The sequence below is a fragment of the Anomalospiza imberbis genome, chromosome 19 (assembly GCF_031753505.1).
Source record: "Anomalospiza imberbis isolate Cuckoo-Finch-1a 21T00152 chromosome 19, ASM3175350v1, whole genome shotgun sequence".
NCBI lineage: Eukaryota > Metazoa > Chordata > Aves > Passeriformes > Viduidae > Anomalospiza > Anomalospiza imberbis.
The window spans coordinates 837,106-859,293 of NC_089699.1; the positions used below are offsets into that span (position 1 = coordinate 837,106).

At 59.3% G+C, this 22,188-nt stretch overlaps 1 protein-coding gene across 1 annotated transcript; it reads right to left on the reverse strand.

Annotated features, from left to right (window-relative positions):
- Positions 1–6,089: 6,089 nt before the first annotated feature.
- Positions 6,090–9,997, reverse strand: NPTX1 (neuronal pentraxin 1). The gene is made up of 5 exons (XM_068209912.1): positions 9,489–9,997; positions 9,130–9,337; positions 8,428–8,672; positions 8,160–8,339; positions 6,090–8,054 (listed from the first exon to the last, which is right to left on the reverse strand). The coding sequence occupies exons 1-5, from the start codon at positions 9,930–9,932 to the stop codon at positions 7,833–7,835; spliced, it is 1,299 nt and encodes a 432-aa protein (XP_068066013.1). The 5' UTR covers positions 9,933–9,997; the 3' UTR covers positions 6,090–7,832.
- Between the last annotated feature and the right edge of the window lie 12,191 nt (positions 9,998–22,188).

Below are 22,188 nucleotides of genomic sequence, written 5' to 3' on the forward strand. Positions count from 1 at the left end.
TTGTAACTTGCCGGAGGGATGGTGGGCAGCACCGTGATTAAAGCGCTCTGATTAACACACAAACCTTGTTTGTAATGAGTGGGATTGGGAGGGTGTGGAAATCCAGCTGGCGTGTAATGAGGTTACTCCAACAAATTACTCGGATATCAATTACTCCGCTAGGTAAATGTCACCTGCCTTCTCTTTGTTTGCAGTAAACTGGGATCCAATTAGTTTGATGTGGTTCTTGCTCGTGCCTGAACTGCCGAGGCAGGGCAGGACAGCAGCCGGGCTCTGCCCCACCCGTGGGACACCATCGGGGCCGGGGACATCCCAGTCCCTTGGGGACAACATCCCGGCCTCTCCTGGCGCCACCTCTGAGCCGAGTCCCCCTGTACAGGCTGAGGATGAAGCCCCTTGGTCAGGCAGGTCCGTGTGGTCCCCGCGGCCGCCCCGAGCCTCCTCACGCCTCCGACTGCAGGTGGATAAATTCCACTTTGCTGGAAATGGGCTCCTTTCCCCGTCCTCCTGCCCGGCTCTGCCGAACTGCGCCGGGAGCGAGGGAAGGGAGCGGGAGCTGCTCCCCAGAGCGCGGTTGGAAGGGGAGCAGAGCAGCAGGAGCGTGCCGGGGGCGCTGCCCCTGCTCCAGCCCTTGGGACGGGCCCTGGATGTCGGGAGTGCGAGGCGGACGGGGCTGGGGGTCCCGGGCAGCCCGGGATTACCGGCCCGGGGCTCCTCTCCCAGCCCTGGACGCTTCCACGGAGCTCCTGAATATTAATGGCCCAACACACCTGGGTCTCCTGGGGCCTGGGGAGGCAGCAGGAGGGAGCCGAAAGCGTTGCCAGCTGTGGAGCACAGCCCATCCCAAATCCAACGTCGGTGCCTGAACCCGCCCGGTCCGCGGGCACGGGGAGGTTTTGGGGGGCTGGAGAGGTGTGTGCAGGGGCTGGGCACCGTCACTGTGGGCACCTGGGGTCCTGCTCCGCTTTCCAGAAGGAAGAAATCAGCGCCGCCGTGTCCCTGGGGGGGTTTCCTGCCCCATGGGGTGTTGGGGGGCAGACTCCAGGGGTGTGGGGTGCTCGGGATGCTGTCATTCCCAGCTTCCACGAGCACTGCCTCAGCAGCACAGGGGAGCCCTGCAGCCCTGCTCGCCCCTCCCGGGCAGGAGGGGATTTGGAGGCTGCCCCAGACCTCTCCATCCCTCTGCCCTCGCTGCCAGCCGGCCCGGGGTGGCCGCTGGTCCGGGGCTGCCCTGTGGCACCTCGGCAGGACGAGCAGTGCTCCAACGCGCTGCAGGCGATCGCTGACCTAATTTCCAGCAGCGCTGTGGGGTTTGGCATCTGTTGCTGACACGGAGGGAAGGTGGGGGACTGGGGACCCCCCAAATGTGCTGCCCCGGTACCCCCGGTCCTGGAGAGCACTGGGGGTGACGGGGCAGCACAGGGTGGGCTCTGACCCCACTGCACCACCCACTCTTCCCCGTGTGCCCCCTCCTGTGCTCACTCTGCTCCACAAATGCTAATTAATCACCATAATTAGTTTGATGCTGCATCTATTTTTAATCAGCTTTGGAAGACAGAGTCTGCCTCTGCTCCGTGCACCCCCACGGGCTGTCCCAGGGCGGAGCGGGGCTTACTGGGGGTGGGAGATGGGGTGATGTTCCCCTCTGTATCCCCGGGAGGGGGTCAGGATCCCTCACGGGACCCCCAGCCAGAGGAGGATCTGCCCAGAGCTCCTTGGTGGAGTCTGAGATCCCGGGCCCTCCATAATCCGTCGGGATGAATAGGAAGGATGGAGGAAGCAGCTGCCAAGGTGACGTTTGACAGCAGCTGGGAAAATCGCAGGAGGAGGAGCCCGGGAAAAGGCTGTGAAAAGATTCTGAGAAGGCGAAAACGGGGGGCAGGCCCGTGTTCCAGCAGCTGCCAGCCCCCCGTGGGGGTGGGATGGGGTCTCCTGCTGCTGGGAGCTGCCTGGAGTCAGCCTGGCTGGGGAAGCAGGACCGTGGAGAGGCTGCGGGCTGTGAAAAGCAACGCTTGCTCTGGAATTGCTGGTTCCGTGCGGCCCCGGCCGGTTCTGGTTGTGTTCTCCGGAGGGAGGGAGGGCTCGAGGAAGCCCCTCCCCGGCTGCGCTGGCCGGGATGGCCGGGCAGTGCCTCGGGGTGTAGGAACCGATGCTCTGCCAGCAAAGGCTCCCGAGTGGCATTTGAGGGCCGCTGTCACAGCCAGTGACTCACGCCTGTGACCGGAACGGTCTGTCGGCCTTGACTCGATGCCCGGGGAGGTGTCCAGCTGCCTGCAGTGCCCCGGCCGGTCCCTGTGCTCTGGCCCTGGCAGGGCTCGGCCCTGCTCCCCCTGCCCTCTCACGCAGGGATCCATCCCATCCCATCCCATCCCATCCCATCCCATCCCATCCCATCCCATCCCATCCCATCCCATCCCATCCCATCCCATCCCATCCCATCCCATCCCAGTCCTCCCTGAGCAGAGATGTTCTCCAGCCCTGCCCGGCTGCAGTGTTTGGCCGCCCACCTCCCTGCTCTCCTCCTCCTCCTCCAGTGCCAGCCTGAGGGTGGCTTCTTGGAGCCACTCGGTGTCTCTTGGGAGCCTCGGTGGTGTCTGGCAGCCGGGACCCTCCCCGTGATGCCCAGAGCCGGCTGAGCCCCTCGGCCCCGGCTCGGGGAGTTCACGCTGGAGCTGCTGCCCGAACCTCCCGCGCCGTCATCCTTCGGGACGCTGCTGCTCCCGGCCCCGTCCGGGCTCCGTGCAGGGAAGGAGGGGATGTACAACCCCCGTCAGCTCCGCTCGGGAGCGAAGGCAGAGCGATTTCTGCAGCCCCGTGCCCGGCGTTGCTGCGGTTTCCCCGGCGCAGCCCTGCCCAGGCGGGGAGCGGAGCCCCCCTCGCTGCTCGGGGGCTCTCCCACCGCTGCCCGTCTCATGCATGTTTAATCCGGGTCTCCTGGAGCCATGTGCTCCCGCAGCCGCGCGGGCCTGGCGCGGCGTGACACATTCACTGCTAATTAATCCAACAACGGCATTTATTAAGTGCCTCGGGCGCCGCGTGGTGATGATGCTCTGGGACGCTGCTGGTCCCAGTGCCGCAGGCGGCTCCGCTCGCAGGCGGCCCCAGGCGCTCCCGTGCAGGCAGGGATGTGGGAAAGGCCGTTTCAGGACACGCTGTCTCCGTTTTTCGGGGTGTTTCCCTGTAAAACACAGCATATTTCAGTTTTTCTCTCCCCATCGCTTCCTCTCACCCCTCGGAGTCCCCGGAGGAGCTGTCCCGAGCGGTGGGAGCAGAGGAGGCAGCAGGATGCGAAGAGCCCGGCCAGGCGTTTTCCTGCCATGCAAGTCTCAGAGGAGCCGGATCAGAGCTGTAAATCCCAGCTGCGTCCTGCCCTTAAGGACTGTCCCTGGCTCCCGTGGGCATTTCTGAGCCATCTCCCGAGCCCTGGGGCCTGTCCTCACGCAGCCCAAGATCTCCATCTGCTCTGCCGCTCTAAAAGCTGCTGGATTTGTGCGCTGGGGCGGGCAGGCGCTCCCTGATCCCAGCGCTCGCGGCGCTGGCTGTCCCCGCAGAGCTGGTGCCACCAAACCCGAGCAGCGGCTCCTGGTGCAGCGTGAGGTGACAGGACGGTGCGAGATTGATGGGCCGGGCTGCTCCTCACCTCTCCCAGGATCCTCCCTCCCGCAGGAGCTGGCACCGCTGCGGGTCGTGCCTGGAGCTGCGCCAGCGCCGAGCTGGGACAGGGACAGGGATGGCCCTGGCCAGGGCTGCTCTGCCTCTTCCCGCTGCCTGAGCTGACTGCACCCATCAATTCCCGCAGGCTTGGGAGGGGCTAAGAGTTCGAGGGTCGCTCGCAGCCCCGGGAAGCCCGGAGGCGATGAGGCGGGGGCTCGTTACCCACTGGAGTTCCTGCAGCTCCCTCAGCCACCTCCCGCATCACATCACATCACATCACATCACATCACATCACATCACATCACATCACATCACATCACATCACATCCCACCCGCAGCCTCCCCCGTCCCGCCCTGCCCTGCCCCGGCCGCGCACGGCCCTGGGGTGGGGACAGCCCCACTTCCACCACGGCGCTGTCTGCCGGGTACCCCCGGAGAAACCGACCCCCCCTGTTGGGGCCGTTTTGTTGCTGCAGCTCAGATTGCAGGGCAGCACAAGCCTCTGCCTGGGGATGGATCGTTCCCTCTCCTGCAGCAGCGGGTGGGCGCTGGGATGCCACCTTGGCACGGGGAGGGCCGAGGGCGTTGTGGCAGCACGCCCGGGCCAAGGCCCTGCTCAGGGCCGGGGGCTGAGAGCGAGGCAGGAGCTGCCGGCCTTCCCTGGGTATAAATAGCATCCCCTGGTGAGGATGTGGGCTGTTCCCAGTGACACGGAGCCCAACAGCCTGTCCTTGGAGCAGCTGGCTTTTGGGGGCGGGGGGGGGGGACGGTGTCTGCGTCGGCAGCGAGGGCCGAGCTGCTGCGAGGACTGGGGAGCAGCGGTGCCCGGGCAGGGGCGTGCGGGGGGGCTCTGCAGCGCTGCTGCCTTCCTGAGCCTGGGGAGACGCTGCTCTGAATCCCTCCTGCACTTGGGGGGATCTGGGGAACCGGGGAAGGGGGAACTCGTGGTTGCACCGTTCTCCTCAGCAGCCCCTCAGTGCCCGCTGTGCCCGTGTCGCTGCCCAGCCTGTCTTGCCCCCTCAGCTATGGCAGTCCCTGCCTCCTCTCTGACTGTGGGTGATGGAGTGGTGTGGTGGCACATCACATTCAGCTGTCCCCGTGGGGCTCAGTGAAGTGCCCTGAGACAGCTCTGATGTCTCACCTTTCCTCTTGGCCCCAGCAGATTCCTGATGCGACTGTCCCCTCCCCAGGGTGCCCAGCACTTGTCACTCTGCTCCAGTCTGTGGCTTTCGGTGTGAAAACCACGTCTGGTTCCCAGCCCTGCCGTTTGGCTCGGAGCATCTCCCTTCCCTTTTGTTCCAATGGTTGTGCTTGAGGCGTTCTGGAAAGGAGTGTAGCAGCCACAGGAGCGAACGCTCCGCTCTGGAGGAGAGGCTTTATTGGGGTGGCAGGGGCTGGGTGAAGGACGGGACCCTGGGGTGGCTGTGAGCAGCTGGAGGTGTGGGAGGTGGCAGGTGACCAGTCACCTTTACCAGAGGCTGCAGTGACTGGGGAAGTTCTTGGGAAGATGCAGTGCAAGAGGCTGCAGGACTCTCAGTGACCCTCCCTGTGGCCACTGCCGTGACCCTGCCCGTAGCCACTGCTGTGACCTTGCCCGTGGCCATCCCCAGCCCCCGGCAGCTGATGGTCGCTGGCCGCCGCCGTGGCAGCAGCGAGGGCTCTGCTGAGCTCCCCCAGCCGCGTCCCTCGGGGCTGTCACCGTGTCCCTGCTGCTGGCCCGTGTCCTGCCCGTGCCGAGGCAGAGCGCCGGGCTGGACCCACAGCTCTCCCGTCCCCAGCTGCAGCGGGACGGGGGCGTTTCGGGGGGGCTGTGTGGGAGACCGGTTTGGGCTGGCTACAAGGAACAAATGATGATTTTCCTCCTTGTACCTTTACTGCAATTCGTGTGGCACGGCTGCTGTGGGTCAGGGGGAGGCTGCAGCACTCGGGGACAGTGCTGGGGACGCTGTGCTGGCCTGTCCCCGTCTGTGGCACACGAGTGGCCTCCAGCCACACCACCCAGTGAGCCACAGGCTCAGATTGCCCCTGGGAGCGCTGCCTTCCAGGAACGGCGCCTGGAGCCCAGCCCGGTTCCCGAGGGAGCGGAGGCAGCCGGTCCTGAGGGATGCCTGCACCGGGAGCATCTCCTGCAGAGCCCCGGGTGCCACTGTCCCCTGCACCAGCCTGGCGGACCCAGAGGGAGCTTCCAGCTAGTGGCTTGAGGAAAAAATACATCAGTTTGTGTGGCGTGTTACATAAAGCAGGGAAAGACGTGGTTTGAGGGTAGAGGAGAACGAGCGAGCCTGGCAGAGAGGCTCAGGGAGTGCCTGAGCCAGCTCCAAGAGGAACTGGGCAGAAATTTCTGCTTCATGCAGGCACAAAACCTTCCTGTGGGAAAAGACAAGCTGCTGAGCACTGGCTGCTCAGGGAACAGACACATGTAAGAGAAGCCGGTGTCTTTCTTCACGCTTTATTGTGTAAAAATAAAGTCAACAATTCATGTAATCCCAGCAATAAAATGGAAAAAGCATGAGAATCCGTAGAAACAGTGCATTGTCAGAACTGCCGATGCGGGCCGGATGCATGGGGTGTCAGAACCCCTTCAAATCCCAAAGGAGACAGAGCCAGGAGTAGGAAAAATGTACAGCTTTGGTTAGCAAAATAATGACAAATTAAGATACATTAATTCTCTCCCCTACTGTACACTATGTACACTGCGTTGACATCACACCCTTTCGTGGTTTTTTGGCAAATCCAACGCACCTGGGGCTGGAGGTTAAACCCGTGCCATGGTCTCGTTGCTGCTCTCAGCAGGTTGTGCCTGTGCTCGCCGACGTGAACGGGGGCTTGGGAGGAACTGAAATTAACTCTCGATGGTTCGGGGTTTTTTTTCTTGCACCAAGAGCACGGCTGAGGATCCGCTGCCCTGAGCCGTGCGCGGGGTCTCGCTCTGGGGGTGCTGCTGCCTGCGCCGGCTCCGCGGAGCAGCCGGGGCCGGGCGGGCTCCGTGCTCCGTGCTCCGTGCCCCGGCCGGGGGCAGCTCCCGGCCCCGCGCGGACCCCTCCGCTCCGCCCGTCTCTTTGCCGCATCTTTGGAGTTGGCCGTGAGGCTCTGGAGCCCCGGGTGAATTCTCTGCCTCATCCTCCACTGCCGCCCAGGGCTGCCCTGGGGGGCAGGAGGGGGCCTGGGGAGTGATTTCTGCAATCTGTAGTACAAATCAGGAGTTTAGAAAAGGAAACCATACAAAATGCATCTGTTATCTCAAAATACGCTTCTTTATCTCTTTTTATCCTGCAGAATCTCAAAGCACTTTTTTTTTTCTCAGGGAGCGCTGATAATTCTATATATTTTTTTTCTTATCTTCATAAAAATACCTTTTTTTTATTGGTAATAAACTTCCCTTTACAGTAAGAGAAACAAGAGAGTGTATTATCAAAAGCAGAAAGGCTTCAGACCTGTCAGTGGGAGCTGGGCTGGAGGGGACGGTAAAGGCTATTTGTCACCAGCTACGGCGCGTAGGAGCCTCGGGGGGCTGCAGGCGGCGGGGCCGGGGGTACCTGAGTGCGGCAGGTCGGGGAGCGGGGCCGGGGGGTCCCGCCGGGGGTCCCGCCCCGGGGCCCGCCGCAGCCCGGGGCTATGGCTGTGGTGCTCGGGGGCAGCGCCGGCCGGGGACGGGCGCGGGGCTCACCGGGGAAGGGGGGGCGGCTCCTCCCGGGGCTGGCAACGGAGGGCTCGCCCCTCCTCGGAGTGCCAGCCGCTATCGCAACCCCGGGTTGGAGCGCAGCTGGGGGGGGGGGGGATGTTGCAACTCTCCCCCAGCTCTGGGGGTCTGGGGGCACCACCCTGCCGGGGGGGTCAGGCTGGACAGAGAGGAGCCCCGAGGGGGCTCTGGGCCGGGCCCCGCAGCCTTTTCAGGCGCCGGTGCCCAAGGAAAGCGGCGGCGAAGCGGGGGCCGGGCCGGGGGGCGGCGGGGGGGCGCAGCCGCGCCAGGCCAAGGCACGCAGGCGTTAAAGGACGTTGGCAAGACAGAAACCGGAGGGTCGTGGGGCTCCGGGGGCGGGCACCCCGCTGCCGGGGCATCCCTGCTCCCGGGACAAGTCGGGTGGCTTCGTTCTCGGTTGTTTTTTGCGCAAAAAAAGGAGGAAAAAAAAATAAATAAAAGAACCCGCTGAGGAGGTTTCTCTCGCTTGTCCGTGGCCCTAGTTGAGCTGGCGACAGGCCTCGAAAGTCCACTTGGTGGCCCCGCCGTAGATGTCGATGTTGGCCTCAGCCCAGGCGATGACGTTGCCCGCCAGGGCCTTGGAGCTGCAGGTGGCCAGGCCGTACACCTCCCCCGGGCTCAGCTTGCGGTCCCACACGTTGAAGTGGGCCAGCTCCCCCACGAAGGCCTGCGTGGCGTCGAAGCCTCCGCCCAGCGTGTCCTGCGGAGGAGCTGCGGTCACCGGGGCACCGGGGCCGGGCGGCCCCGTCCGATCCCCCGGGGGCACCGGCCGAGCAGGGACCCCGCGGCTGCCCCCGGCCCTTACCTGCTCCTGGCCCAGGACCAGGACGCCCTGGGGCTTGATGGGGTGGTAGGGGGCCAGGTTCTCGCCGTTGCCCGTCTGTGTGCCGTCCTGGTAGGCTTCCCACACGCCGTCCCGCGTGGTCCAGGTGACACAGATGTGGTGCCACTTGCCGTCGTTGATGGTAAAGGGCAGCTTGGCCACCTGCGGGCAGTGGGTGAGGGTGGCGCACACGGGGGTCCCCCACGCTGCCCCCCCAGCCCAGCACCCTCCCCACGCCCCGGGGCTGTACCTTGTCATTGATGAGGATCTCCATGGGGTTGTTGCCCCACTCGATGAGCACCAGCTCGTTGGCCTGCCCGGGCACAGCGTAGGAGAAGGGGGTGCCCATGCCGGGGGAGGCGCTGGATTTGATCCACATGCAGATGCTGAAGGCGTACATCTCGGGCAGGCTCTTCTTCACCTTGGCGTACATGTAGTTGGTGCGCAGGGGGAAGGTGAGCTGGAACCTGTCCGGGGGCCGGTTGTCCTTCTGGCCTGCGGGAGCGTGGGGGCGGTGGGTTCCTGCCGGGCCCCCTTTCTGCCCCTTTGGGGGTTCCCCCCCTCCCCACCCCGTTATGTAACGGGCCTTGAGATGGCAGCGAGGAGCAAATCCCTCCGGCGCCGCGCGGCTCCCTAATCCCCGGGGCGGGCAGCGCCCGGAGCATCCCCGGTGCGGAGCCCGCGGGCACCGGCCGCCTCAGGAACCACCGAGCAAGGGTTTGGGTGGGGGGGGACCTTAACGATCAGCCAGTCCCGACCCCTGCCACGGGGAAAGCCAAGCTGGGGGAAAGGGACCGCTCCCGGGGAGGGCAACGGGACGGGCTCGGCAGATCCGCCCGCGAGAGCGGCTCCGCATCGTCAGGCAGCGCCCGGTCCCCAGCGACGGGGGAGCTCCGGGAGCCGGCCCGGGGGTCCCGCGGGCGGGCGGGCGGGGGTGGGCAGCGCCCGGTACCTTTCTCCAGGTCGCTGATGCGCTGGTGCAGCGAGGTGAGCGTGCTCTCGATCTTGCCGCGCTCCTCGGACTCGTTGCGGGGGCTGAGCTTGCCCTCCTCCAGGCTGTTCACCCGCGACAGCACCTGCTTCTCCAGGTCATCGATCTTGTTCTGCAGGATGTCCTTCAGGTTGTTGGTCTGGCTGGAGGAGTTCATCCTGCTGAACTGCTGCAAGGGACGAGCAGAGGAGCGGGCTGTTACCACCGGGAGGCGGCTCCCGGTGCCCGGCTCCGCGCTCCCCGTGCTGGGATGCGCGGGCGCCCCGGTCCCCGTGTCTCCCGGTGCCCGGCTGTGCGGCTCTCCGGCTCTCCTCGCGTACCTCCAGGTTCTCCAACCGAGTTTTCAGGGACTGCAGCGTCTGCCCCAGCTGGCTGAGGGTCTCGGCGGCGGCCGGCCGCGACAGGTCGCCCATGGTGTTCTTGGTAAAGCCCTTCCTGCCCTTTCCCTCGCCGGGCAGCTCCAGCACGCTCTGGCTCTCGCAGCGGCCCAGCTTGGCCGTGAGCTCGCGGATCGTCTCCTTCTGGTTCATGATGGTCTCCTTCTGCTGCAGCACCGTCTCCCGCAGCTGCAGCACGGTGCCTTTCAGCTCCTCGGCCGAGCCGGTGCCCAGCGCCGAGGCCGCGCACACGTCCCCGTCCAGCGGCACCGAGGTGCAGATGAAGCGCGTCTGCCCCAGGCCCTGGCCGAGCGCCGGCCCCAGCGCCGGCCCCAGCAGCAGCAGCAGCGGCAGGAGGCGGCGGCTGCCGGGCGGCCCCGCGGCCATGGCTCCGCTCGGCTCCGCTCGCTCCGGGCCGGCTCCGGCTCCGCTGCGGCGCCGCCGCTTTTATCACGGCCGGGCGGGGCCGCGCGGGGCGTCACGGAGCGCGGAATCCCGGCCCGCGGCGGGGGGGCCCCGCGTGGGAGCGCGGCGTGAGTGAGTGCGAGAGCGTGCGGTGATGATTCTGTGAGCGTGAGAGCGCGTCCGTGTGTCCGCCTGTGTCCGCGTGTCCGCCTGTGTCCGTGTGTCTGTCTGTGACCGTGTGTCCGCCTGTGTCCGTGTGTCCGCCTGTGTCCGTGTGTCTGTCTGTGACCGTGTGTCCGTCTGTGTCCGTGTGTCCGTGTGTCTGTCTGTGTCCGTGTGTCCGTGTGTCCGTCTGTGTCCGTGTGTCCGTGTGTCTGTCTGTGTCCGTGTGTCCGTGTGTCTGTCTGTGACCGTGTGTCCGCCTGTGTCCGTGTGTCCGTGTGTCTGTCTGTGACCGTGTGTCCGTCTGTGTCCGTGTGTCCGTGTGTCTGTCTGTGACCGTGTGTCCGCCTGTGTCCGTGTGTCCGTGTGTCTGTCTGTGACCGTGTGTCCGTGGGCGGGAGCGCGCGTGGGCGGCGCGTGGGCAGAGGAGACTGTGCAGGGAGGGGCTGGGGGATGTGCGGGGATGTGCGGGTGTGTGTGCGGGGTGGGTGGCTGGCTGTGCAGGCTGTGCGTGTACACGCGGCTGTGTGCGGGTGTGCACGTACAGGTGCGTGCGGGGTGTGTGCGGTGACGGGGGCAGGGCCGTGGGCGCCCCCCGGTTGCGCCGTGGGTGCCCCCTGGGTGTCCGTGCCGGGCTCCCGGGGCTGTGGCCGCGGGTGCGCGGCTGCGGTGTGGGAGCAGCGGCCGGGGCAGCCCCGTGGGTCGGTGCCGCGTGGAGCAGGGGAAGCCCCGGGGATCTGCCGGGAGGACACGGGTGAGCTGTGGGGCTGCCGGCACGGACGGGCTCCAGTCACTGCGTGTCCCGGGGCAGCTGCTCCCACTGGTGCCGGTGCCCAGCCCCACTCTGCAGGGAAGCAGTATTTTTGCTTCTTTATTGACCAGCAAAAGAACCTTGCAGGTAATGTCTGGATCTGTCCTTGGTGGGAATAGCTCATGGCTGTTGGAGCTGTCACTTTTCTCATCTTCAGCACTTCAGCCGAGGCCGATTCTCATTCAGCCAGCAGTGTCCCCTGCCCTTGTTCCCCACATCCTTGGCCAGGACACCTGAGCACAAACTGAGCTGTCCCAGCTCCCTGAGCCTCTCCTGGCTGTTGACTTTATCCTTGTCCTCTCCTGGGGTGTTGTGTTGCGGTAGGAAAATCCTGACCTGGAGAGGAGCCTGCAGGGGTAACGGGGGACTGTGGCCCTTAGCTCAGCTCGGCACTGCAGCAGCACATATGGCTGGAGTATTTACATAATGCCAAGTTATCCTGTGAAATATGAAGCAATTAATTTTGATTAGTGAAGTGGGTCAATAAAATACAAAGGCTTTCAGTCCATGGATCTGCAGAATATAAAACACAACGGCTCTATGGTCCTTTCCCCTTTGCTCTGCCTGGAGCAGGCCTGAGGAGCCCTGGCTGGGGCTGGAGCTCCCTGAGTGGCTCTCAGTGGTACCTGTGACTGGTTTGAAGCCTTTCCTGGAGCGAGTCTTTATCCAGCCCCGGGAGGTTTGTGACACACGGATGTGGCAGGGAGAGTTTCCTCCTCAAAGGCAGCTCAGCTGCCCTTGGGAGCCTCTTTCCCCGTCCAGCCCTGCTCTGGTACAGTTAAAGCAGCATCTCATGGCCAAGCCCAGGGGCCTGGGCTTCTCAGCAGGAGCAGGATGGCAGGCTGGCAAACCCTCTGATGCTCTGCGGTGCATTTATGCCAGCCCAGGGGACCCAGGGCAGTGCTGACCAAAGTGGCTGAGAGGTCAGGAGCTGTGCCAGGGTGATCAGCACCTCTGGGGCACCTTCGTGGGCATCCTGTAGTGCTTCCATCAGCATGCATCCGACCTGTCCCTGTGCTTGTGGGGTCTGAAGAGATCTGGGTGTCCTTTGGAGCCTTCCTGAGGTTCCTGCGTTCCACTGCTGGTCCTACCTGTGTGGTTCAGAGCCACCTGTGGTGCTGCTCACCTGCAGGGCTGTCCACACCTCTGGCACTGCTCCCCTCTGGGGTGTTGTGCTTTCCTGCAGGAAATTTGGGGGGGGAATCTGCCTTTCCAGCAGGCTCTTCCTTCTGGCTTTATCACCCTGGTTACTGTCCCTGCTGCCGGCTCTCTGTGCTGAGCAGTGTTCCAGTGCAGCAGGACAGGGAGGGAGGGGGATAAGGAGGGGACAGACCCCCTGGGGTTTGCTGGGCAGAGCAGTCTCCCTTCTGTGCTGGTTGGGTTTGAGGTTTTTTGGCAAAAGGAAAAGCTGACAAGACTGCAGGTCTAATCCTTCTGCCACAGACAGGAACACAACCCAAAAATAATGTTACTGCAGGCAATAGAATTACACCAGTGTAAACCAGTGTGAGAGGCAGCAGAGTCGGGTCCCACTCCTGCTCACATCTGCACAGCATTGACAGAGCTGAGCGTGTCACTGAACCAATTTCCCTCGCAATCTTTTGTCGTCCATAGCACATTATGCAGAGATGAGACCAAGGTGACAAATGCAATAAAATAAACACTCGGATGCTATGGTGATGGAGACCAGGAAATGCCTGGATGGGAAAAAACAACAAAGCTGCTCTACAAGAGATAAGCAAAATAACCCCTGTGGCTCCTAATGCAAAGAAAGAACCGGAAAACATGATCAGGATTTCAGCTTTCCCAGAATCACTGAATCATGCAGTAGGATCTGTTATTGCTTCTGTAGATTTAGGAGCTGTGTGGCTGTAATGGAGTAATGGAGCCCCTATTTTTAACTCTTCTCTTGCCTCTTCCCAAGCGCTCGGTAGCAGCTGATTTATGGCTCTGTAGCTGAAAAGAGCTGAGCACAGCTCTCAGGGACCCTCGCAGATGATTTAGCCCTGAACAGGAGCCAGCAGGCACATTTGTACTGGTGATGGACGAGGATGGTTTTGGACAGCCCAGGGTGCTGCCGGCCCTGTGGCCTCTGCCCGTGCAGAGGTGAGGGGTGTCAATCTCCCGTCTGCTCCACACTAACCTCTGTGTGGGAGCAGCAGAATCACCAGTGCAGAGAGGACAGTTTTTTAAAGTGGACAAATCTCTCTAATCCCAGGAGCTGGAGCCCCAGGGAGCAGGCAGTGGAAGCTTTCTCTCCAGCTTGTGCAGCCTGCTGTACATAAACCATCTCCTGTGGGGTGATGCTGATTCCGCATTTAAGTCTCCTCTGCGGAGTGGGAACGACGCGATCCATTATGGGATGAAGGCAGCTTGAAATGGGAAACAGCAATGGCTACACTGCCAGAAGCTCAGCTCCCTTTGTCTGGGCACGGAGCTGCTGCTTGTGCCCGTGCTGTCACTGAGGCTCCTGAGGGACCATCCCCTCCAACCACATCCCCAGCCCCACACCCCCATTCCCAGCAGGCTCAAAGCAGGACAGGGCACAGATGCCAGGTTGTTTTGTCTTTTTTTGAATAGAAGTACTGGTTCTTGGGGAAACTGCAGAAAGGACAGGGTCTCTGGTCACTGCACCACTGCCTGTGCAGAGCCCAGATGTGAGGGGGGCAAGATCACCTCCAAAGCCTTTTCCTTCTGCTGCTGGACCAGGCACAGGGAAGCAGCCCCAGCTGCTCCATGGTTCTGTTGACAATGCTGTATATGCAAAATGGGTTTTTTTGGTGCCTTCTAAAGGGTGCAGCTGTCACTAGTGCAGCTCAGGCACGGGGTGCAGCCAGTGCCCACACCGTGTGTGAAATGGAGTATTCCCTTCTGTGACAGACACACTCTAGACGGGAGTTGGGAATTTTGCTGCATTTTGCTGCAGTCTTTCTTTGCAGATCTCTCCCTCTCTGTTTCTCTCCCTCTCTCGCACATTCACTCTCTTCCCTTTTTCCCTTCCCTTGCTTTCATTGTTCCCATCTCACAAGCCAGTCTCCTCCTAAATTGCCTGACATTTACACGCAGTGAGGCTCGGGAGTGTGGTCTCTGTACCAGTAGGTCTCTGTGATGCTATAGGGACACAGATCCTTTCATTACAAATAATTAATTTAGCTCTATATTGCATAACATCCTAAAAAGCTTTCTAGGGCAGTCTCATGCTAGCTGGATGCACAGTTCCTATCAATATTACATTACATTTGGGTACAACAGTTATGAAGTTTCATTAAAAATTTAATTTGTGTTTTAAAACTGCAGCATCCCCTTAAAAGTGCAGCAGAGAAACCATTCCGGGTGCTGGAGGACCGAGCTGGCAGTAGCCAGAATTGCAGGGAGGGCTGCAGAGGGGCCTGGGGTGGACGAGATGTTCCCGGCACGGGAACGCAGGGCTGGGCTGGAGCAGGGGGGAGCTGCCATGGGGCTGGGCCCGGCCCCGTTGGGTTCCTGCCCCTGCGGTGCCTTTTTGAGCAGGGAGTGAAGCTTTAAGCCGTGCCTGAGCCTGCCCAGAGCGGCCGGAGCCCATCCTCGCTGTGCCCACCTGGGGTGGCTTTGGGGCGCGGAGGGCGATGCCCGGGGGGCAGGGAAGGAGCGGGGTGTGTGCCCGGGGCTGTGCGGCCGGAGCCGAGAGTCCCGGGGAGCAGGACGCTGCTCTGCCCATGGCAGACATGCCTGTCACCCCTCTCCGGTGAGAACGGAGCTTTCTGTGGCCGGCAGCGGCGCCGGGAGGCGGCGGAGCGGGGCCGTGTCGTGTTTGGGTAATGAGGTTTGCGGTGACGCCTCGGCAGCGGAGCTGAATGGAGGCAGCTCCCCACACCCCACATCCGCCTCGGAATTGATTTGTGCAGGAATTCCCCCCTGTCTGCACACACGCACGTCAGAAGAGCCGCCAGCTTTTCCTCCCAGACCATCGCTCAGATCGTTTTTCAGCGCCGTCTGGATTTCCCTGCAGTAAGAGAAAGCGAAGGAAAGCTGAGGGATGGATGCCAGCCCAGTGCTCCCAGTGCTGCTCTGGGACTGGTCCTGCTGCCCCGGCTCTGCCTCAGGGGTGCTCTGGGCTGTCACAGAGCTCGGCTCCCCGCAGCACCCACCAGGGACAAACGTGCCTCCGTGTGTCACAAACCCCACCTTGGTCATTTCTCCCCTGTCCAGCCAACGAGGGGGAATTTGCAGCCAGGCTTTCAGAAGTCAGCACGGTTCTGGTGTTTGCTGTAGGGCTGCAGAGATCACTTCCCCTCCCCCAGTGAGGATAATAATGGGGAGTGGGTTCCTAAATCCTTTAAGCTTCTTTGATAGCTTCAATATTTATCTGTAATCCTTCTGGTGCTTCTGAACAGACACAGCTCTGTGTCCCTGTTGCTCTGGAGCTTCTTCCCACCTTGCAGTGTTCCCTTTTCGTGGGAGAAGAGGCAGGGCAGGATGAGAAGGAAACATTAAAAGCCGGTGACACTGCTGTGCCCTAGTTTTTTCCATGATTATTTATTATTTTGCAGTCTCTTGCTCCTTTTCTCCCACGCCCTCTATGGCATTCTGTTACTGTGCTGTGCTGGGGTGACCCAGGCTGCACACCGGGCACCCCCAGAGCTCCGTCCTCAGCTGAGGGGGAGAGAAAATAGAGCAAAAGCCTCGTGGGGCAAGATAAGGGCAGGGAGAAATCGCCCAGCAATCAGCACCACCACGGGCAAGCAGGCTGGACTTGGGGAAATTAGTTTGTTACCAATCAAATCAGAGTAGGATAATGAGAAATAAAACCAAAATATTTAAACAGCTTCCCCTCACCCCTCCCTTCTCCCAGGATCATCTTCACTCCTGAAGCCTCTCCCTCCTCCCCTGCAGCGACACAGAGGGGTGAGGAGCAGGGCTGTGGTCAGCTCATGCCATGATGGCTCTGCTGCTCCTTCCTCCTCATTCTTTGCAGCCTGGGCTCCCCCGTGGGGCACAAAAGCCACCCCAGTACCCCCCTCCTGCATTAACCTGGTCACACAAACCCCAAACACGTCTGTGGAGACTGGGAATGCTTCCATGGCCAGCTTTGGGATGGATGGATGATGGATGGATGGATGGAGGATGGATGGATGGATGGATGGATGGATGGATGGATGGATGGATGGATGGATGGATGGAGGATGGATGGATGGATGGATGGATGGATGGATGGATGGATGATGGATGGATGGATGATGGCTGGATGGAGGATGGATGGATGGATGGATGGATGGATGGATGGATGGATGGATGATGGATGGATGATGGATGGATGATGGATGGATGGAGCATGGAGGATGGATGGATGGATGGATGGATGATGGATGGATGGATGGATGGATGGATGGATGATGGATGGATGATGGATGGATGGAGCATGGAGGATGGATGGATGGATGGATGGATGGATGGATGGATGGATGGATGGATGGATGGATGATGGATGATGGATGGATGGATGGATAGATGATGGATGGATGGATGGAGGATGGATGGATGGAGGATGGATGGATGGATGGATGGATGGATGGATGGATGGATGGAGGATGGATGGATGATGGATGATGGATGGATGGATGATGGATGGATGGATGGATGGATGGATGATGGATGGATGGATGGATGATGGATGGATGGATGGATGGATGGATGATGGATGGATGGATGGATGGATGATGGATGGATGGATGGATGGATGGAGCATGGATGGATGATGGATGGATGGATAGATGATGGATGGATGGATGGATGGATGGATGGATGGATGGATGGATGGATGGATGGATCTGTAGCAGGACAAGCCTGGAAGATCCATATGGGGCACACAGATCCCATTCTGGCTTGGACAGGTTGGAGTGCAAGTGCAGGGACAGGGATCAGAGAGCTGAGCTGGGCTCTGCTCCCAAACAGGGAGCAGCTGGAGCAGGGACAGGGAGGTTTGGAGGGGCAGAGCTGCCCAGAGCTCAGGTCCTGGGTGCCAGAGCCAATTTCTGTTGGAGGGTTTGGGGTTAAAACACAGAAGGTTTTAAAGCCAGGATGGAGAAAACCACACCAAGGCAAGAGGGATTCCCTGTGCTTGCTGCTCTGAGGGCTGACCCCGAGCTCGAGGGCAGCTTTTAGTGGGAAGAGGGCTCTCAGGATGCTGAGAGTCTCTGCAGAGAGGCTGCATTAGGGCTGGGGGGCATAAATTCCTGTACAAGGTCGAGGCTCCAGAAGCTGCAGAGAGATTGAGGGTGACTGGAAAGGCCCAGGAGCTGCTTCCAGGCTCTGAGTGAAGCTGGAAATGCTTTGGCTGCTGTGCAGCTGGCATTTCCTGAGCTGGAGATGCAGGGGATGGCAAGGGCCCAGCCGGCTCTGACACCCCCGGGATGGCAGTGGGAACCTCAGCACGGCTCTTCATGGTCTGGCAAAGCTCTGGGCTCCTGCACACCTGGCAGGACCACATTTGGTTCATGGTTTTTCACACTGGAATTGCAACTCCATCCTTACTCCTGGGGACTGGCACTGTCCAGCTGTGCACTGGTGATGTTGTCAGGGGTGTTCTGGGGGGAATTGCCTCATGCTGTGCCTTCTTAGGGCTCTTCTGCTTGGGAAATGCAAAAGAAATGAGTCGTGGACCCAGAAGCTGCTGGCTCTGCTGCAGTTTTTCCAGGGACAGGAATTCCTGGCAGGGGCTGGGGAAGTGGAGTGTGCCTGTTGTCCGTGCCACAGCCCCCCCGTTCCATCAGCAGGGGAATGGGGAGTCCTCAGCCTGCTGGAAATCCACACTTTAGATTTATACAGCGTGTAAAACCTTTACTCCCCTGCGGAGCGGATCCTCCCCGGCGTAAGTGACAGAAGTTTGTGTGGCTGTTCATCCCGCTGCCATTAGCTGTAACCAGGCTGCTCACCCTGTGCCTCACAAACCCACAGGATTTCAGCACACACATGGGCCACGAAGCCCACCAGCACTTAGGAAATAGATGGTGGCCAGGATGTCACTCTCCATCAGGAACCTGGGTTTGGAATATCCTAGGTGTGAGGAAATGGTTTCAGCTGATGTATTCCATGGGAATGGTCTATTCATGCTGGTTCCACAGGTAATTGCATTTCCCAAATAGAGGAAGAGATTTTTGGGTTCCTCTGTCAAAACCAACGCTACTGGTTAACCCTCCACAGGTGAGCCAGGCTGGATTTCTCCATTCTGAGACTCTTTCGGTGGGATCCTAATCTCTTGGTGGTTGCCTCTCTTATCACAGATCATCAAACCAAACTGGTTCTGGTTCCAATTCCAAAGCAACCTCCCCATCTTTGGGGTGGCATTTCCAAAGGCAGCTCCATGAAACAGATTCCAGATTCCCAGGCCCCAAGTGAGGACAGGATGAGATATCCCTGTAAAACGCTGAATTATTTCTTATCGGCCAAAGGGAAATGTCGGGTCCTGCCTGTCCCGTGGGAATGTGGGCTGCAAAAAGAATCCAGGACTTTTGGGCTGAAGGTTTTGCCAGCCCCGGGAGGAGCCAGCGGAGCTCCCCGGTTCCTGCTCCCGGCGCTTTGGGGCGGTTTTGTCAGAGCTGATACCGATCTACAACAGCGGCGTGGTGTTTAAGGAAACATTTCTGCACTTATAATGAGAAAACCAGAGGATATCTGCCGAGCAGACATCGATCACGTGCAGTTAAACACACATAGCGCCATCACCTCGCAAATTGCCCGGCCTGCGAGGAGACAAAGGGAGATAATGATAACGGATGAGCGGCTGGGAGATGGATGGCCGGGGCTGGAGAACTCTATTAGCAGCTCCACCAAACCCTCCGATCTATCGCATCCCCGACTATCGAGTGCAGCCTCGCTCGGACTTTATGAGAAAAACAGCTCCATTAAGCAGCCGATTGCTGTCAGTGCGCGGAGGGGTCATTTGAGTCTCCCGTGTGCCGCCGGGAACACAGAAATCTTTACATCTGCGGTGAACTGAAGTCGCCTTTGGGGTCAAACGCGGCGGCTGCTTCACGGTCTAAATGACTTCCAACTTGTGTACTACCTGGAATCCGAGGATGTCAAATGCACTCATTAACTACAGCCTCTGATTCATCCGGCAACTCGCCCTTTTATAGCTCAGGGGAGGCAAAGCCAACAGATAAAACTCTCAGATAAATTTTCTGCTTCCAAAATCTGCATCACCTTTCCTTTCTCCCTCTCTTTTCTTCCTTGGTGAAAAATTTCCCCTGATGCCAAAGTGTTTCTTTCACTAAAAGAGCAAGGAGAGATTTTTGATCTAGTATTTATTCTGGCCTTTTCAGCCTGAGAAGAGAACATGAATCCCTGTCATATTCCCAAAGGGTGCTGCTGACTGAGATGCCGCTTTACAACCTTTCTATGTCTCCCATATTTTTGAGGCAGTTTGACGGTGCTCAGAAGAGCACATCCCATCACATCGGGGGCTGGGGCACTGCAGAACAACTGGCGTGGGAAGAGGTTCAGGGGGCACCTCCTCACTCCCTAAAACTCCCTGGCAGGAGGGGGCAGCTGGGGTGGGGGGGGGGGCAGGCTCTGCTCCCAGGCGACAACAGGACAAGAGGAAATGGCCTCAGGCTGTGCCAGGGGAGCTTCAGCTTGGATATTGGGGAAAATATCTTACTGCAAAAGGATTGTCCAGCCCCGGCACAGCTGCCCAGGGCAGTGGTGGAGTCCCCATTCCTGGGGGGATTTAAAGGCCTTGCGGATGTGGCACACGGTCAGTGCTGGGGAGTGGTTGGACTTGATGCTCTCTGAGGGCTTTTCCAGCCCAGAAGATTCTGAGGTCCCTGTTTGGGCAGGGAAAGCCTCCGTTTTCCACCCCTGCCCCGGTGCCTGTGCTCGGAAAGCAGGAGCTGCTGCCCTGCTCCGGGAGCACCTGTGGGGAGGCAGGCGCAGCACCAGACCCCCCTGGCAAGGGATTCGGGGTTCTGGGGAGCACCGGTGCCCGTGTGAGGACTCGATTCCTCCCCTGCAGCGAGCAGGCAGCGCCGGGAAGAGCCGGGAGCAGCCGCTGCTGCTCCGTCTCAAGGGGAGGTCAGCGGGAGGCTTCCTGAGCCGGGAGGCGATGTGTGAACCATGTGAATCATGTTTTGATGCGTATCGGCTTTGGCACTGAGCCCCGCCCGCCCCCTTCTCACCTTCCTCCCCACGCCGTCCTCCCCGGGCTCCCGGTCCCGGCTCGCAGCTGCTGGGAGCAGGGCAGGAAGTCTGTGCATCAATAACACCGCTGAAATCCGACTCGCTTCGAAATAGAGATTCTTCCTAATAAATGTCTGACCTACTGTCTTTAGGCTGTAAAGCTGCCCCGACTGAAATGTTAAAACAAACCTCGTTCGTTTGCCCCTAAATGCCTCTAAATGGCCCAAACAGGCAGTGCTGGGGAAGGAACGTGGCCACCTGCATCAAACACCTGCCCTTAGAGCCTCAGGGAAGGTGGCCTGGTGGCCTTTGGGCTCCGAGAGCAGAGCTTTGCATCCAGCTGACTCACTTGGCGACCTGTGAGTTTGAGTAATGAAATCGAAAGATAAGATCTCTCGTGATATTTATGAGCAACATTCTTCTTTCCATATCTCTATTTCTTCCTGCCCAAAAGTGGAATTAGAATTAGATGGCTGAATAGGGCAAAACAAAGGACATCGACAGAGCCTGAGATAGGAGGATTTTTCATTAAAAAGAGTGACAGGTGGGAGAATGTGTCCAAATGTGTTTCTGGAAGATAATCCTGCATTTTGGGTTTAGGGCATCACTCACAGTGCCTTACCTGACATGATGCTTCCACTCCTCGGATTCCCTGGGAGCAAGGGGATAATTTAATCTGTTATTCTGTCCAGAACAGGGGCCGGAGGCTTGGCTGTGCATGGAAAGGGCGCTCCTGAGGGCAGCACTGGCACCACCTCTGCCCTGGCACGGAGCTTTGGCAGCAGGGAAGGCTGGCCGGGACAGGAGAGGGTGGGGGAGAGGCCAGCCTGAGATGCCGTGGGAGCGCTGTGTGTGCCCAGCAGGGCAGGGCTGGGGGCTCCCACCCGCAGCCAAGGCACCACTGCTGAGCTCTCTGCCCCCGTGCCCATCCCCGTGCCCGTCCCCGTGCCCTGGAGCCCGGCCAGGTGAGCCCTGCTGGCCTCAGAGGAGCAGGGCAGCGTCCCAGGCAGCCCAGAGGGGACGGGCAGGCCGAGGGGAGGGCGTGGGACACGGCTCTGCCAGCTGTGCCCGCTGCCAGCTGTGCCCTGGGCAGGGATTTCTGCGGCACGCTCAGCCGGGCCGGGCACTCGCTGCCCAGAGGGATTAGTGGGATCCATCCGTGCGGCCCCAGGGCCTGGGATTCGTTCAGGTGCACTGTTGGGGTTGTTTCTTTTGACCCCTCCATGGCAGCACGTCGCCCTGTTCTTTTAGAAGTTTTAAAGTTCTTTTAAAAGTTTCCTATGCCTTCTGATGTTTACATATTTCTACTGGACTTTCTCTGTGCATGTAAATAATGATCGTTTTGCATTCTTTTTTGTGGGGGAAGAGACTTGATGGACTGTTGGTTTGACCAGTGTGGTTGGAGAGGTGGCAATTTCTTCCTCGAATCCACTGTCACTTTTGGAATTCTATCTATTGCGAGGTCAGAAATAAAACTTGCTTCTTTTTGCTCTTTTGATCTTAGTGTGAAAAACACCAACCACTTGGTTTTAAAATTTTAAAAGTTTATTAGTAGTAAAATAGTTATTAAAAATAGTAATAAAATTAGAGTAATAAAAATTTAGAGTTAGGACAGTTACAAGACAATAAAAAGCAAAGAATTACGGACATCCAGATGTTTTTGGGCACTGAGCTGCCAAAAACCTGCCTTGTGAGCAAAGGAACAACCCTTAAAAGCAACAGCCTGTTGCATATTCATGTATCTCATACATGATGCATAGATTCCTTTCAAATTAAGAATTTTTCTGCTTTTTGTCAACTCCTTCCCCTTAATCCTGCTGGTTCCATAAAGACAGAGAGGTGGAAGGATGTTTGTTTTTTTCTGATAAGGAGGCTGTAACTCTTTGTGTGCCCTGTCGCTGTTATCTCTGTGAAGAGTTTCTTGATTATCTCATCCCTTTCTTGAGCTAATAAAAAATATCTTACATTGCAGAGTTTCTATTTTAACATTATGTTATAACCTAAAACTATATTTAACACACTACTTAAAAAGGATTAATACAGTATTACAAAACAACCCTCCATAATACATATAGTATCCAACTTAATATTTGCGAAGAGCCAATCATA